Genomic DNA, 18,488 nt, shown 5'->3' with positions numbered 1-18,488 from the left:
CAAGTGAAAGTAAACACACTGCAGTTTGACTCTAAATAGGGCTGTAAAGGTTATGATGCAGTCAAGTAGAACAGAGGGGCTGTTTGACCACAGCACAGGAAAAACACACACACACACACACACACACACACACACACACACACAGACACACACTCTCTCTCTCTGCAAGACAGAGAGCAAGAGAGACTCTTAAGTGCATACACACATATAGCAGATGCACACACACACTGAAACACACATGCTCCATGATGAATATATGCACATGCATGGATGCATATAACACACACAAACACACACACACACACACACACACACACACACACACACACACACACACACACACACACACACACAGAGCACAGAGTCTGGAAATCTCTCTTGGACACACTGGCACCATTTCCCTTTCCTGCTATACAGTAAAGCTACCAGTGTGTGTGTGTGTGTGTGTGTGTGTGTGTGTGTGTGTGTGTGTGTGTGTGTGTGTGTGTGTGTGTGTGTGTGTGTTTTAATGGAGGTTAATGAGCAGAGGCATGCTACCCTTAAAAGAACAATGTACCTCCCCCGCCAGCCGCCAGCCCGCCACCACATCACGCACACACATACTGTAAACACACACCCACCCACACCCACCCACACACACACACACACACACACACACACACACACACACACACACACACACACAGAGGCTTTGTGTGAGTCTACCTGACCTGACACGCTCGTCTGTCACTTCAACTTGCAAGTTGATGCTTGTGAATCCGAACAGTTTCAGTCCAAACTGTCCACACGCTCCCTAATCTAATCTGTAATCCTCTGACTCAGGCTCACAATGAGCAGAACATGTGTGGAGTGTTTTATATTTTCTATTTAATCTGCCAGGTGTGTCACTACAACAGTCAGTTTACAGTCACTTTATCTCCTGTGATACTTCTGTAATATCACCACTGAGACTTGAAGTTTAGTTAGTGCAAGGATTATTACAGGATTACCATAAAGAGTGCACTGCCCCTATGGTTTCTTACAGTGTGTCAGTGGCAGTGACTTTACAGTGTTTTATGGTAATTCCTATGATATTCTAACAGTTTTTCCCCCTGCGTGTCATTATAATGTATCTGTGCTGCTCAGTGGTGAGTTTATGGCCACGTTAGCATATTTTATGGTATTTTATCGTCTCCGCGGTATCATTACAATATTCCTTTATATGATAATTGTATAGTATCTTTACTAAATGTGTTATAGGGTTACGACATGCTGTTCCACCATCACCCCGAGGGGCAGATAACCCTACAGACAGACAGTATTATAGCTGTAATATCCCTATATGGACTTACAAAGTGTTTGTGGTGCTCAATCATAATCACTTTATGGCACTTTATGCTATATATTTTTTTTTATCTCCTTTAGTATTCCTATAGGGAACTACAATATGTCTGCATTACTCAACAGTCAGCATCCTGATAGTCCAATATAAGCACAATTAATAGAAGCTGCACTGAAATCACAATATAGACAAGTGCAATATCCAAACTGCAGCAGCTGCCGCTATTTTTGATAAAGGTTAACCCCTATGAAAGTCATCTTCCACGCATGCTTGACACTCATATTAAAATCATGTAACCACTTCCATATTCGTACAGTATCTGAGAGTTTCTGTGAGTGTTAAACCAGCCGTGTGCCGATATATTCCCCACATTCCTTGAACTGGTTAAAAGTCTCCAGGTTCTTCTGTGTTTTTTCCATGTTGAAATATTAAAGTGCACTGCTCTCTCCTTTATAAAAGCATTTCCATCATATTTTCCAGACGTTAAAAACAAAACAAAACAAAAAAACAACGTAAAAATATGATGTTTTGATGCAGGTACCCCTAAAACATCATATCATCCTCATTTTAGTAGTTTTTCCCTGCTAAAATGAAAATTATGACATAAAAATGACCACTCCCACTAATACCGCAAATAATATCTCAATCACAATAATCTCAAAATGATTTTTTTTTTTTTTTTTTTTTTAACCATATAGTGCAGCCCTGCTACTTTTCCTGTAATATGGATATATTGCTCATACATAGACACTTTATGATGCTGTCTGGTTTGTTTGCTGGAGCTCATGTTCCTCTACGGGAATGTAAACGTCTATATGATAACTATGAACTATTATTTTTTCAATGCACTATGGAATTAATTATGATAGCTCCTGCACACTCTCTCTAGTCTGCTGATGAATCCACTCAGGTTTTAAAATTATATTATTATGGGGATTTAAAGTGTAAGTCTGGCCTTTATAATGACTTTACCGTGCCTCATGGTATTTCTGTATCTTCTAGTATTTTTTCTATTATAATCTAATTTCTGTGGTACTCTATTGTAATTCGTGGTGCATTCATTCTTTACGGTGTTTATTTTTTTCCACTAGTATTACAACAGTGTGACTGCTATTAAGTTTATTGTGACTTTATGGTGCTGTTCGGTATTTGGTGTGTAAACTTGCACCACTGCATGATATCTGTCCAGTATCCTACTTTAATGTATAGACCTACTATAGGCCTATTATTACTGGCTGCTGTGCTATTCAGCCCAAAGTGCTCATATTTCAATTTACAGTGTTTTTCAATAACACGTTTGAGCCATATAGTGAGTTTAGTGTCCCTTATACATCATACTGTATCCCTATAATATTCCTATAGGGCTTTATCATGCATCTGTAGTGCACAGTAAACTGCAGTACAAATATGTAGTTCTACAATATTCCTATAATATTCCAATAATATTCCCTATAGTTACTTACACTAAGTTTGCAGTGACTTTATGGCGTTATAGCATTTGTGTATCTTATAGTATTTCTATAATAATCTTATTTCTGTGGTACTCTTTAATACTGTGGTACATTCACTCTTCATGGTGTTTACGTTTTTAAATAGTATTACAACAGCAACTTCCACTGAGTTTATTGTGACTTTATGGTGCTGTTTGGTATTCGCATCTAAACTTGTGCTCAATGGGAGGTTTAATCACTTTTTAATACTTTGAGCTATTTTTATCTCCTCTACTATGCCCACAGAGAGAATTACATTATGTCTAAGTTAGTCAATGAAGAGTATTCCTGTAGTCCAATATACCGTATACGCATAACGCTATTTATGGTTGCACAATCAATTGAAATCATACGGAAACTGCAATACGGACGAGTGCAATATCCAAATCGCAGCAGCTGTATGATGTCTGTACAGTATGCTACTCAAACTGCTATAGAAATACTACAGAATCACTTCACCCCACAGTGCTGATCAACTCAAAGGCAGATTATGATATTCCAGGGATTACAAATTTGAGCAATATAGCGACTTTAGTGCTCCTTATGCATTAGACAGTATCCCTATAATATTCCTACAGAGCTTTATTGTGCATCTGTAGTCCACAGAAAACTGTAGCACATATACATATCCTATAATATTCCTATGATATTCCTATATTATTCCCTGTAGCTACTTCTAGAAAGTTTCCGGTGCCTTCACTGTCATGTTGACTGTGTGATGATCTGTGTACTTTCCTGCTGCAGGATCATTGTGGCTGCTGTGCTCACACCAGGATGCTGATATAGAACTGATACATAATTATTTTACTGCGCCTCTTAATAACAAGTTTGAGTCATACAGTGACTTTTGTGTTCCTTATTTATCGTAAAGTATCCTTATAATCCTCCTGCAGGGCTTTACTGTGCATCTGCGGCCCATAGTAAACTGTGGTGCATAGACGTGGTCCTATGATATTCCTATAATATTCCTATGATATTCCCCAAAAGTTAGTGGTGGTGGGTTTGGGTGCTGTGCTCACCCCAGGGTGCTGATGAAGCCGTTGACGGAGCCCTCGGCGTACAGAGACACAATATCCCCGATATGGAGGAAGCTGGAGGCTGAGTCCGACATCCTGCAGCCGCTTGATGTTGCTGTTGACTCTCACAAGTAAACAAGTAGCCTAAACAAAGAAACAAACAAACAAAACGTCCCGCCGCCGCCGCCGCCGCCGCCTCTGGACGTCCGAGAGGAGCGGAGAGAGAAGTTGTTGTTGTTCACGCCGCGGCAGCTCACATCCAACCTGTTGGAGCCTGAACTTCACACACACACTCTCACACACACACACACTCTCACACACACACTCCTCTCGTCTTCCTCGTCAGTCGCTGGGGAAAGTCGCTGCCGGGTTCTGCATGACAGCACAGCGGGAAACCCTCCGAAAGACTCGGGTTTGACTCCAAATGAGCAAAAAGACGACAGAAAGAAAGAGAGGAGACTGGGTTTGTGCAAAGCGACATGCAGCTGAGTCCTCCCTCCTTCTCTCTCTCTCTCTCTCTCTCTCTCTCTCTCTCTCTCTCTCTCTCTCTCTCTCTCTCTCTCTCTCTCTCTCTCTTATCTTCTTCAGGCTGTAAAGTTTGAGGTGAAGACTCTCAGAGTGGCGGAGAGGTAGAGCGACAATACAACACCGCACAGTTCCCTCCCCTCTCTCTCTCTCTCTCTGTGTGTGTGTGTGTGTGTGTGTGTGTGTGTGTGTGTGTGTGTGTGTGTGTGTGTGTATGTGTATGTGCGCGCACCTGAAGACTGCTATTAAACCAGGAAGTGAGCTGAGGAGCTGATAAGGCTGACAGCTTCAAGAGAATTGCCACGAGTGACAGCAGCGCGGGCACGGGAAAAGCGCGCACATGCACACGCACGCACGCGCGCACACATAACCCGCAACCCGCACACTACACCAAAACGAGTTAGTTGGAAACCCGGTATTGTAAGTAGGCCTACATGGGAAAGGCGAGGCACACACACACACACACACACACACACACACACACCAGCCGCCTACAGAGCAGACAGTAAAGACGCTCTGAGTGAATAAGTCCGCGTTTCTGTTCAGATAAAAGTGCATCTGCAGGACATTAACACGTGTGTGCACGCGCACGCGCACGCACAGTTCAGGTTCGTAGAGCTCAGACCCGATCTGGCCTGCCACACACACACACACACACACACACACACACACACACACACACATAGATGTAATGTGAAACAAGTGTTTTTCTTCCCTCGTCGGCTGCCGTCGTGACAGAACAGACATGAAAAAACACAAAACAAACTACATTCATCTTATATATATATATTTATTGCTTATTATTTATTAGATAGATAGATAGATAAATATGTTTTATATCTGTATCTGATGGTTCTGAGAACAAACATTTTTCCATCAGTCTCCGGCTGCGATTTGGTCCAAATAAACTTTTTAAAACTTCTTAGGAACTTTTTAAATGAGACTCTAGAACTCAGCTGTGTGTGTGTGTGTGTGTGTGTGTGTGTGTGTGTGTGTGTGTGTGTGTGTGTGTGGGTGTGTGGGTGGGTGTGTGTGTGTGTGTGTGTGTGTGTGTGTGTGTGTGTGTGTGGTTGGGTGGGTGTGATGTGTATAGGAAGATGTCTTTGTGAAAGTATATAGGTGCTGGTTAGTTTGAGTTTAAAATCGCTATTTCAAAGGGTTTTAGTTTAGTTTTCACACACACACACACACACACACACACACACACACACACACACACACACAGCATGTAATAGCAAAAGTACACATCTCAGACTGGCCAGCATATGTAAAGGAGAATGACATGCAGCCTGTGTGTGCGTGTGTGTGTGTGTGTGTGTGTGTGTGTGTGTGTGTGTGTGTGTGTGTGTGTGTGTGTGGAGTCATGCTGAGCAGCCTGAAGTCTCCACTTCCTGTTTTACTTGTTAAAGCAGCAGCAGCCCCTCTCATTACCTCTCTGTCTGTGTGTCTGTGTGTTTCAAGACACAACAAAAAGTGAACGGACACAAAGAACCCACATTTCTAAATGTGAAATAAATAAATATGTAAATAAATAATAAAAATAAAAACACAAACAACACCGTTTGGTCAAGGTGTCCAGTCAGTAAAGAGCTCATTGGAAAAACTGCCAGGGAATTTGCCAATTAACAGGCCACAACATTTCCACGGGTTTCCGACCTGAGCCGCCACGGTGTTCCCGGCGTTCCCGGCGTTCCCAGGGTTCCCGGCGTCACCTCGGGAGAAACTGCTGCCCGCAAGAACCAGGAGGTGTTCTGAACGTTCCTCCACAGGGAATATCAAAGCAAAGAGCAGCTCTTTGTTCTGCGTTAATGAGGCGACGCCGTGTCGAGGGAAATTCTGAGGTCGGAGGCTCCGTGCACGTACACACAACAACTTATTATTATAAATGCTGATCAGAACTTACACAGCAGCATTTGCAGCTATTTATTTATTTATTTATTTATTTATTTATTGTCTGGACAGTTTCCAGACATTTTTGACTGTGCTGTGAGTTTATGGTTTTCCAAAATGACATTTCTAATGGACTGCTCAAGAACAGAACACCAAGTTTCTTTAGTTCTGCTGTTCCACTGTTCTTTGAAATTTTGCGCAGTGCACCTTTAATGTTTTTCTGACACCGGTGTCCAGTTTGTTCAGATCAGAATTCAGCGCGGCACACGAGGGAGGCCTGCGTCTGAGCTAAAAAAAAAAAATTATCAAAAAGCAAATACTGTGGCTCGACGTCCACTGCTGCCTCCTGCTGCAAGTCCCGTTTGGCCTGAGGGTGGCGCTAGAGAGAAAGGCCATGAGCTCACCACGTTTGACAGGGTTCATCTCTCGTTGTCTCATGTTACTACTTCGATTAAATTCAACCCAGTCTGGATTATTAACATCAGATTACAGTGTTGGGGTAAAGACGGTCGTGTTCAGCGTCCCTGAAAACCCCCACATGGACGGTGGCTCCGAGTCGAGAGGAGGTTCAGTTCCAGAGATACAGGCCCATTGTTCCCTCCATTATACACTACTCACAAAAAATTAGGGATGTTTGGCTTTCGGGTGAAATTTCAGGATGAACCTAAAATGCATTATAACCTTTCCAGGTGAACTTAATGTGACCTTCTGTAAACTTTTGAATGCACATGTCCAACTGTTTAGTGTTTCAGTACTTTTTGCACAAGTTGCTGTTCTCTAACAAGGAGTTTAACGGCAAAAGTCACATCAGGTGTTTGATGCTCCAGCTCATCGAGTTCGTATCATTAGGGAACGGCTGCTGGAGACTGGGGTACCTCAAATGGAGTGGCCTGCACTTTCTCAGACCTGAATCCCATAGAAAACCTGTGGGATCAGCTGAGTCGCCGTGTAGAGGCTCGGAGCTCTGTACCCCAGAACCTCAATGTCCTGAGGGCCGCCCTTCAAGAAGAGTGGGATGCCATGCCTCAGCAGACAATAAGTCGACTTGTGAACAGCATGAGACGTCGTTGTCAAGCTGTAATTGATGCTCAAGGGCACATGACAAGTTATTGACACTGACATTTTTTGTTGTGGTATATCCACCACTGTTGTTGGCTTTTGTTTCAAGAAATTGTTTGAGATGAGGAAATCACCAGTGTATGCTTCTACTTAAATGCCCTACTTTCATGATATAATATCACTGTAACGTGAACTTTTTATATTTTCCGTAAATTTCACCCAAAAACCAAATATCCCTAACTTTTTGTGAGTAGTGTAGGTGAATCACAGATGTGTAAAATCTTTGGTCGATACTTAGGGATGTATTTAGGAGCTCATTTCAGGCCATTCTGAGTCAATAGAGACTCACTGTTTTGGAGGTATACAGTTGTCCCTCGCTATAACACGGTTTACCTTTCACGGCCTCGCAGTTTCGTGGATTTTTTAGTGCAATTTTGCATGCTTTTTTTTTTTTTTTTTTTTTTTTTTACAGCACATTGTGTTCTGCATCCTGATTGGCTAAGGGGGAGCCCACTCATTGTGTTCTGCATCCTGATTGGCTAAGGGACTGTAGTCCATTGTCAATCAGTCTCCTCCGTGCCGTGTCTCCTGTACAGTACAGAATGCGTTCATTCTATAATACTGGACTTATTTTTCTACGAAGGTTTGAACTTTGAGAGTTTAAACAAGAGAGAAAAGTGAGGAAATGTTAATGCCTGTCTGAGAAAAGTGTATAAAGTGTGTAGTGAGGGGTTTTACAGCCTTAAAACATCTAGAATCATTGTAAAAAATAAAGCTGACTACTTCGCGGATTTCGCGATAAACTCCCACAATAAACGAGGGACCACTGTACTCCAGTTTTACATATTTACATAAACAGGTTTGGGGTGTGTAGCCTAATGTTTCCCCATTGGAAGCTATCATATTTGCTGGAAAAGGCATAATTGCAATTGGTTGGTGTGTTTAAAGTCAGTAAGACAGTAAGACGCTGACCAGAGCCAAACCAAGTGCAGGGGCAGCCGCCGTCTCAGAGAAATCACAGACTGTCCCTTTAAATGTGGATTAAAATGGTCAATCTAACCTTCAAATCGATGTTCTACATGTGCGAACTGAAGTGTGAGCTCTCAGATGGAACCCCCTCCCACCATGTCTGTACCATGGTTACACAGGGTAAAGTAGGACAAAAGCACACACACACACACACACTCTGCTGTTTTCAGTAAGCGAACCACAGAAACCAGCGTGGAGGAACCAGCAGCCGCTTTGTGAGTCACTGGGCTGCACCGCCCAGCGACTCACGATAAGAGCACTGGTCTGCTGTCATCTCTCACTCACAATCACACACACACACACACACACACACACACACACGCTAGGTGAAGGTCACGGTGGTAGAAAATGTCATTTTCACAATAGAAAGGCCAAACCGAGTTGAAGTTTTGGCTATTTTGAACTCTGAGTTGAACTCTCTAAAATGTCTCTGCGTGACGTCACTGAGACCAACTTCCTGTGCAAAAAACAGACTCAGTGGATTTTTAAAATCAGGCAAAGAAGATGATGAGGAGGAGGAGGAGGAGGAGGAAAACTGGGATTTGGAGGATGAACTCCAGACAGTGATGAGTGGATCAGAGGACAGAAGAGAAGTTTTGGTTTTCAGGTCGAGTTTCCACATTTTTCCTGATTGAAGATACCGTATTTGCCACATCCAATCTGTTGCAGAATATGCTTCAATCTTAAAGGAATATTCCAACGTTTAGGGCAAAATCCCCCTTTTCCTGACTTCCCCAGACTGAGACCAGATGTTGGACACCATTTCCACCTCTGGACGTCCAGTGGTTCAGTTCCTATGGGTAGCATTTCCTGTTAGCTTAGCATAAAGACTGGAAGTCTATAGGAGTCATTAGCCTGGCTCTGTCAAAGTGAAAAATAAACCTTCCTGCAGCTCTGAAGCAGATCATGTGGATTTTTTTTTTTCTGAACTGGAGTGGTTTAAGGAGAAGTCAGATGGTGGCGCTGTAACACATTTATCCGTCTGTCCATCACAGGGATCCTCACACCGCTCAAAGTAGAGGAAGATCAAGTCAACTTCTCCTCAAACCACTTTGTTTATATATATATATATATGTATATATATATATATATATATATATATATATATATATATATGTATATATATATATATATATATATATATATTCCCAGATGGATTATCCTTTGCTCAAGCCGTTTTTCCACCTCATGGTGCAGCTCAACACGACTTGATGCTACTCACATTTTTTTGATTTCCACCTTTTGTGGAGAGTTCCTGAATATTCAGCCATATTTTATAATCTGGCCATGAAAAAAAAAAAATCCTCAGTCAATCTCTTAGTGTCACTAATATTGTTCATGTGCATGTGCAGGCTGTTATTACTACTTGTACTTTTTTTTTTTTTACTGTGTACATACTGGCCCTGTGAATATGCCATTCATTTCTTATTTATTATATTACATTTTAATGCTTATTTTTTTAACTTTCCTCTGTGTATATATAAGTATATTATTACTTTTTTTTTTTTTTCTATTTTACTCGCTCAGTGCTGGAGTAGCTGCAATCTCATTTCACTGCTGCTGTACATGTACAATCCTGCATGTGACGAATAAACCTCTTGAATCTTGAATCTTAGCCGTTTTTTGTTTTTTTTTTGTTTTTTTTTTGTTTTTTTTTTCAAAATAAAACACTCAAAGTTGCCAATGAATGCTAATGATATGCAAAGCAGCGCCCCATCAGCTGGCAGCTGATTGGCTGTGGGACTTGTGGCCTGGGGTCCGCCTGAATCTCACACACGCACACACACACACACAGACGCACACACACAGCTCCACCTTCAGCAGAAGAGTGTGAAAACAGTCAGGAGAGTCGAGCTCACACACTTAAGACAGATATAGAACAACAACACAGTTTTGAGTGGAGGGCGACTTTAAAACGTTTGATATCCGGTTCAAATCTAAAATACATGGTTTCGTTTATTTGTGCACTCGTGTTTTACAAAATGAAGAAAAAAAGTTTTGCAAAGACGGCCTTATGAAAGTCCGACTGAGGATTAATGTTATATTTTTTACTCCACATGATTCTTAATGAATGTTGCACTGAAGTTTTGAATTAGCAGTCGAACCACCAGCTTCACCTGTCCAACAGAGATTTACAATGCCAGTGTGTGTGTGTGTGTGTGTGTGTGTGTGTGTGGTGACCATGGTGATGGCTGGCAGTCGGAGGTTCCATGGTCTCCGTGGTGATGGAGAGAACGGGCCAATAGCGCATTAATGCATGTTGGGTGTGAGACTTCCGCTGGGTGTGGAGAACAATGCAGACCTGTGTGTGTGTGTGTGACGGACACACTGATAAATTGCAGCACAGACTTTTGTCTCAGCTCCACAGAGCCGGTAAACCTGATAAACCGACTTAAAGGGGAATTACGCTCAGTTTCAAATTGGAAAACGTCCTCGCTGTTTTTACAGAAAACACCTTCTCTGCCAATTTTGTCATTACCACTCAAGTGTGACTTCAGTCCTCTCAACACTCAAATCAAGCTGGAAACCTTCAGTTTGAGCCAGAAGCTGTAAGGCGGCGTCGCTCCTGCGTCTCAGGGCGTTTGGAGAACTCAAAGTCACAGTGAAACAGCATTTTGAGAGCATCTGGCCTCTGTCATTTGATGTATTTCCTGCTGAAACGGGATGTTGGGCAGGATGTTAAAGAGCAACTAAATCCCAAGCCCAAACCTCTGTGAAGCCTGACCTCTGGTGGTGGAAATCAGAGTAGCACCGCAGACCAGGCACCCGGTTTCCCACCAGTAGAAGTCAGGCCTCACAGAGACCTGGGGTTGATTTTATTTCTTTAAACTTTCTTTGGACTTGAGGATCCCTTTTATGTTCGTGGTTTCTGAAGTCTCCTGTTTTTGTGTTTGCACATGTAAGCATCATATCCCGATTTCAGAAACCCGGCGGCAGTGTTGGCTTTACAGCGGTCAAAGTGGAGGACATGTTTAATACCGTAACCCAAGGCCGTAACGCCCATATACATTGAGAGGTACAAGTCCCCCCCGATGTTCAGGCAGTCCAAAAATGTCCCCCCAAAAATATTGCTGGAATATATTAGCAGTTAGGGTTAGCAAAAAGGCGCTATGTCATGACATTTTGCTCTCAGATTCCACCACATTGCTGCGTTTCTATTTACAATTTCCCAAAAATTTCTACCGGGGGGGCCCGCCGGTCCGGACCCCCTGGGATATCTATCCCCCCCAATGCTGAAATGGTGGTTTCAGCCCTGCCATAAACTGTCATAAAACCACCAACTCCAACTTTAAGTTTTCAGCATGTGCAGTTCAGTGGAACGACACTTTTTTGTCCTTTAAAGGCCGCATGCTGTCCACATCTCCAGGCTTGTATTTTAACTGTTGATCTCCCAGCAGGATGTATTTGTGGTTTGAGTACCTGTGCTCTGATAAATATAGTTTCACAGCTCCTCTCTCTCGCCTTTCTCCTGGAGCTCTGGCAGCACGGTTCGTTTAGCCAATCAGAGGAGAGAATCAGCATCTCTCAGCTGATTGGCTGACTGTTTTCTGAGTGGCATATGGTCGGGCCAATCACAGGCAAGTTAATGGCTATAACGTTATCAATGATACTAATGAAAAACTTCAGAAAATGTTCCCGTCTTGATGAGACAGAGACAAAAAATCACTAACTGGTTGTGGAGTTGACGTTGGGCCAGACGATGTGGGGACGGCAGGATCCTTTACCAAGTTTCTTTGTGAAACTGGCATTGTATTGTGGCGGGTTGATAAAACAGTCGGCGCTGAAATGAGCCCAACAGACGAGCAAATGTGGACTAAAACCCTGCAGGACCATCAGCCGCTGGTCTGTCCCGTGAGTTTCTTTTGGAAAAGTGTGCAGAGAAACATGAGTCTCCTTGCATCTGTGATGCAGCGACGTTTCTGCGACATGTGGCTCACCTGTTAGCTTGTTACCTGGGGAGCAGAGGCTGGTCAGCTAGTTTAAGTGGGCGGAGTCGCCGTACGTGTGACATCACAGAAAGGAGGAAGTGCTGTCCGCTCGTCTTAAAGGGAGAGTTTCAAAAAAAGGCCTGTGTGCATTTCTCCATTTATCACAGTTTTAATGAATGGGACAATATTTACCTTCCCTATCACAAAAAACAACCACAATTGCATTTTTCATGCCATGCGGCCTTTAAAGTGGACATACCTCCTGACTGACTGAGCCGGGTGGAGCCGCTCTGCAGTATCACCGAGCCAGAGGTCAAAGCGTGGCCACACAGTGCTGGAGACTGTAATGTTAACCACATTTTCATATTTTCAGCTCATCACAGACACACTTTTACCATTTTAACTGATGAAAAGGTTGGTTGCTCCAGGTTCCTGGTCCAAACGGGTTGTACTGAGTCTCTTCACTGATCATGGGTGTGTGTGTGGATCATCTACAGCAACAGCAACAACAAGCCTGGGCATCATCCTTGACCTGAATTTTAAATCCCACAGAAAGAAGGTGACAAAAGCAGCTTTCTTTCACTTAAGGAATATTGCAACAGTGCGACCGCTCCTACCCCAACAAGATGCCAAAAAAACTAGTTCATACATTTATTTCAACACTTTCTCTAAATGTTCTCGGCTGCTTGCTGACGACAGTTTTATGCATTTCTAAAATAACAGGATGAACAGGATCAGACACAGTTTGTCCAGCTTTGTTTTTTTCACCTGTATTTCATATATTTACATCCCAGTCGTCTCTGCTCTCTGCCAGTCATTTTACAGATCATGTTTATTATTCTGGACAGCCAATTTTTTTTTTTTTTTTTACATTTTTTAATTTATTCTCAGAGCCTGGGTCACCACAACATGTCCACTTATGAAAACTTAAAGCACTTATTTCCTCATTTATATCATATGAATCCAGTTTCCCAACTAGAAACAAGCACTGCGTTACTTTTTTTTTTTTTTGTAATTTTTTTCTGTGTCAGCTGTAAAACTTAAAGTGACAAAAAAAAAAAAAAAAAAATTCCTAATTCCTAAATATTTGAACTCCTCCACTGCTTCAACCAGCTGAACATTAATGAGAACAGGTGGAAAGTCCTGATGAGTTGGACTTGGAGCTGTGCATGTTCTCTTTTCTAAAAACAAACTTTACTACCATTACATTTTAAATCACACACTTTGTGCTGCCACTGAGGATTTATATTTTCACTCTGGGACTTTTACTGCCTCTGAAGTGACGGGACCTCCTGCTTGGATGTTTGGAAACGGCGTGGCGTGCCGCCGTGGCCGATTCCATCGAGCCCTTCGCTCTCCTGAACTTTGCTTTGATATTTTTACTGCGATTGTCTCGTCTCGAACACGGGACGGCTTTGTTCTGTTCCTACCCCAACAAGATGCCAAAAAACTAGTTCATACATTTATTTCAAGTGGACTAGATGATTGTAATGCTCTTCTCACCAAAAGAGTCCACTTACAAACTTCAGTTAGTTGTGAACTCCTCTGATTTTTAACTAAAACCGGACAGAGAGAGCAGATCAGCCCAGGCTTAGCCGACCTGCACCGGCTCCCTGTGTCCTTTAGGATCAACTTTAAACATCTTTTACTTGTTTACAGGCTCTTAATGGGTTAGGACCAGCCTGCATTACTAATTCTTTATCATTTTATAATCCTTCATGGCCTCTTAGATCCTCTTTTTTTAAAACAAACTGTCACATAGATGAGAGGATCATCAGCGAAGCCATTTTTAGATGATGGATTTCCCTCTCTGAAGCTATAAGCCTCTGTGAACATTTTTAACTAAACCACAGTTGAAAACAGATGCATTACTATTTTGATAATGAGCTTCAAATACCAGACAAAAATGCAGCACTGACTTCATCATGTATCCCAACACTCATAATTCAGAAAGCCCCTCGCTCATATTGTACAGCGTGCTTCCTGTGCTCTTCTTCAGCTTCACCCTGCTGACAAAATTTGGGTTTTTCAAATGTTCTCTGGTTAAAGAAAACATAAATACGAGATAATGGAAAAAGGAAGGGGAAAACTTGTGGCTTCAAAAAGGCAGTTCCAGAAACCAAAATCTTGTTTTTTCCCCCACCAAAGTTAAAAAAAAAATCTGCCAGTGGGAGGAGATAATCCCATCTGTTTCTAATCAACTTGTTTACAGATGTTTCTAGAATTGTTGTTTTCTTTACCCTGGGGCCCGTTGCACAAAAGTAGGATTAAGACATCCGGGATAAGTGAGTGAGCCGAGCTCAACGAATCCAAAACACGAGCGTCCAGGCTCAATTGGTTGCACAAAGACCAAGCCAGGATCAGCAGACACGGATTCATCAAGCAGCTGAAACCTATCCTGGATAAGTGCGCACACGCGGCTTCCTCAGTAGACCCCGCCATCGATCACAGATTCACCGATTCACCATGGCAGCGAGAGCAGCGTATTTCTCCCCCTCTGAGGCAGAAATCCTTATGGAGGCTTACGAGGAGGTGAAGGATCAAATAAAAAAGAAGGGCGACACGGCCACTGTTATCAAACAACGAGAGAAAGCGTGGAAAAGTACTGCAGACCGCCTGAATGCGTAAGTAGTGCGCAAATACACACTCACTGCTCCGCTGAAACCGTCACAATTACAATCCAAATAGTTAATTAACATCTCCGAAAACGTAGCTGTACTCTGATTATTAATCAGTTGAAACTGTAAGTGAAATTGACTGCAGATGTGAGTGAAATTGTGTAAATGTAACTCCATCAGACTGTATAACAATTTGATAAATAGATGAGCTCACTGACTGAATTGAATTTCACTTTAGAATAAATAAAGTTCCTCTTATGTTATCCTTATATTTGCCCCTCATGCTCCTCTGCATGCACATCAAGGTAAAATCCCCCTCAGGTGCCCATCATGTGTGTTTTGTGAATAGGAAATCCTTTCACAGCATTAATGTTTAGGTGAACATGACTTTTTGATATTGTCAGTTAATGAACACTGTACACTGCTTTTGATGTGCGTTGATTGGTTTAATAGTCTTCATCTTATAATTTCAGATGGTCTGCAATGCTGACTGTCTGATCAGCAATGTTGTGGCAAAGTGGCCTGGCTCAGTCCATGACTCCCAAGTCTTTCAGACCTCTGGAATCTATCAGCGCCTATCACAAGGTGAGCCACACAACCTCTATTAATAACCACTTTTTACATCATGGCTGTGTCAAGAATGTCACTCTATTTATGAGGCTGTGATGACGAGATTTTGTATTGACAGGTGAATTCTCTGGTGTGTTGCTGGGGTACAGGGGGTCTGCCTGCCAGCCTTTTCTCCTGACACCACAGACCCCCAGGGGGCACAGCAGGCCTACAGTCCTGCCCATGCCAGGACAAGGGCCAGGACTGAAATGACCTTTGGCCTCCTGAAGGTGCTTTCACTGTCTTTAGGACTTAAGGGTCAGGACTTTGAGGGTATGTGACATCACTGTGGCCTGTGCTGTCCTCCAAAGTGTGGCCTGCCTGAGGAAGGAGAGGGCCCCCAGAGTGCCATCACACACAGACTGGGACAATCCTGCATCTTCCCTGATGACGACAGTGGTCGGCTGCTCAGGGACCAATATATGTTAAATTATTTTAGTTAACATGCATGCTTTAAATTTAAGTTAAATATGTTCTGCAGTGGCAGAGATGCCTGCTGTGAATTTCACTTAAATATGGCCTTCATTGGCAGAGGAATTTAAAAAAAAAAATGCTTAATTGTATTTACACTGATTAAACTGTCGTTTGTGCTGTATACTGTGTGTATACAAGCTTGCTACTGCATCCATTCATTTGTCTGTTCATTTGTTGTGTATGGATTTGTCCTGCATTTATTTCAGTGTGCACACATGCAGGGTGTATTACATGCAGACCTTTGAATGTGTCTTTATTCTTGTGTTGTATAATATGCTTTGATTGTGTGCTTTCTATCATGTAGAGTCACTGTGTGAAGGAGCTGATTGTTTACCTGCTCTGCCTTATTCAATAAAGGAACAGCATGTTACTCTTTGATGTGTATTTATATTTATATGGGATGTGTATTTTATAATCTATGGGAAACTGTAAATTATCTAATGATTGCAACATCTAAAATCATCATTTATCATCAAATTAATGATCACAAATGTTTAAATAATGACAGTGGATCTAGTTTCGACACCTTCCTAAAATAATCGCATAAGTCTTTTTTTTTCTTTTCTTTTCTTTTTTTTTTTTTTGTCAAAAATGAGTTTTTTTGTCTAAAAAATCTCCTCTTGATGCTGGCCACCTCTGGTGAAATCACCAGCATCAGAACAGGTCATGCCATTCTACCCCTGAAGTATAACTGCCTAAATCAAGAGTGTGTCAAAACTGTGACTTCGGTAGTTTTATTTTGCCTAAGGCAAAAAAAAAAAAAAAAAAAAAGTAACTTAGGCAATTTTACGTTTTTAGGCTATTTTAAGCGTTTCAGGACGGCAGCGGTATCAAGAAGGAAGAAAATTTCCTCTGCCAGTGAAGTTATTTCAATGATCCAGGGCTCATCCTCAGTTGGTAAGTGATGAGGTTTAGTATAACTTTGGCATATAACATATTACAATTGCCTAAGTCAACAAAGGCATGTTCAGAAATTTGCCTAAGTCATTTATTTCTGTTATGTTACATAATTGACTGACATTGTTTTTAGTATGTCAGTAGTCATCTTTTTTTATATAACATTTTTGAGTGAAATTATCAATAAATGTCATAGTTAATTTTTGGTGAATTTTTTTGTGTCTCTTGAAAAACCTGAAAAAATGGCTTAGGCGATTATTTTAGGAAGGTGTCGATGTGATAACAATGCGTAGCGGGCAGTGGAATAACTTTTAGTTTCCGTTTGTGGTGACTGCTGACTGAGATAAGGGATAAGATTAAATAAATCCTGGAACTTAGCCTGGTCTGGAGCAGGCTAGCTCCACAGAATAAATCTCCATGGTAACTTATATCAAAACATATCCTGCTATCCACTATCCTACTTTTGTGCAACTGGATCAAGGATAAGTTAATCCAGGATAACCAAGATATCCCGGCTTAATCCCTTATCCTAGTTTTGTGCAACAGGCCTCTGGTGGCTGATCTGCCTCATTCTGATCTGTCACAACACATTTATACTTGTTCCTAGAAAAAATCATGGAAAACTGCATTGGATACAAGTGGGATTATCTCATCCCACTGGTGGATTTTTTTTTTTTTTTTTACCTTGTTTGAAGAAAAACAAGATTTTAACTTGGAAAATAAGAGTTAATGACTTAAGATGGAGATCTATTGCAGAGAGAGAGAGAGAGAGAGAGAGAGAGAGAGAGTGTGTGTGTGTGTGTGTGTGTGTGCTCCTGACATATTTGTGTCTACCTTGTGAAGTGATGCGAGCTGGCAGGCCGGGCGCTCGCCGGACAGATTTAGAAAAAGACAGCTGTCTAAATAGAGAGAAGATAAAAAAAAGGAGAAATTTTCCATCTGAAGCCGAAAACAAGCCGGACTCCTCTGGAGGGTCGAGAGCCGAGCAGCCGAGGTCGCTTAACTGGAGCGAAGAGATGAGGAGAGGAGAGGAGAGGAGGAGAGGGATGTAGGGAGGATGAAGGATAGAGAGAGAAGGAGAGAGAGAGAGAGAGAGAGAGAGAGAGAGGGAGAACGGGTGGCGAGGAGGTGACAGGAGGTGAAACTGGAAGGAGGTCAAGTTGCTGGTCGAAAGCCAAAAGTGGAAGTAACCTCTCTGTAACTGTTTACTTGCACTTTTTCAAGTTTGTCCTTTTTCATCTGTGTTTTTATTGCATTGACTCCTTTATGAAGTTCATTCACTCCAGAGAACAAATTTATCCTCAGAAAGCAACAAACTGTTTCCACTCCCGGAGAGGAGTCACTCAGAAGACAAGAAGAAGACGAGGAATCGGCCGTCACCTTTGTTTCTCACCTTTATTTTGTCATTTCTGGTTTTTCCTCTTCAGAGAATCCAGTGTGAGCCCTCGCGTCCTTTTACGATCACATGGAAAAGGACAGATGCGTGATGTTTTATTGAGCACAGATGTGGAAATCAGAGTTAAAACAGTAAATCACAGGAGGAGCGAGGCCGGCGGCGAGCGACGTGGCTCCGGCGTCACGCTGCTCGCCGCTTCTCGCATTCGGTGTGAAACACTTTTTCTAAATGTTCT

At 42.2% G+C, this 18,488-nt stretch overlaps 1 protein-coding gene across 2 annotated transcripts in view; it reads right to left on the bottom strand.

Moving 5' to 3' along the window:
* itpr3 (inositol 1,4,5-trisphosphate receptor, type 3) overlaps positions 1-4,449 on the bottom strand; it is a 91,961-nt gene extending 87,512 nt beyond the window's left edge. For both annotated transcript variants that reach the window (XM_030055315.1, XM_030055316.1), the window contains exon 1: positions 3,831-4,449. In XM_030055315.1, the coding sequence (XP_029911175.1) occupies positions 3,831-3,922 (92 nt within the window). In that variant the 5' untranslated portion in view covers positions 3,923-4,449. The remainder of the gene's footprint in view (positions 1-3,830) is intronic.
* Between the last annotated feature and the right edge of the window lie 14,039 nt (positions 4,450-18,488).

The sequence above is a fragment of the Myripristis murdjan genome, chromosome 7 (genome assembly GCF_902150065.1).
Source record: "Myripristis murdjan chromosome 7, fMyrMur1.1, whole genome shotgun sequence".
Classification (NCBI taxonomy): Eukaryota; Metazoa; Chordata; class Actinopteri; order Holocentriformes; family Holocentridae; genus Myripristis; species Myripristis murdjan.
Note: the sequence above shows the minus strand (reverse complement) of the source record. Positions and strands in the feature narration are given on the sequence as shown.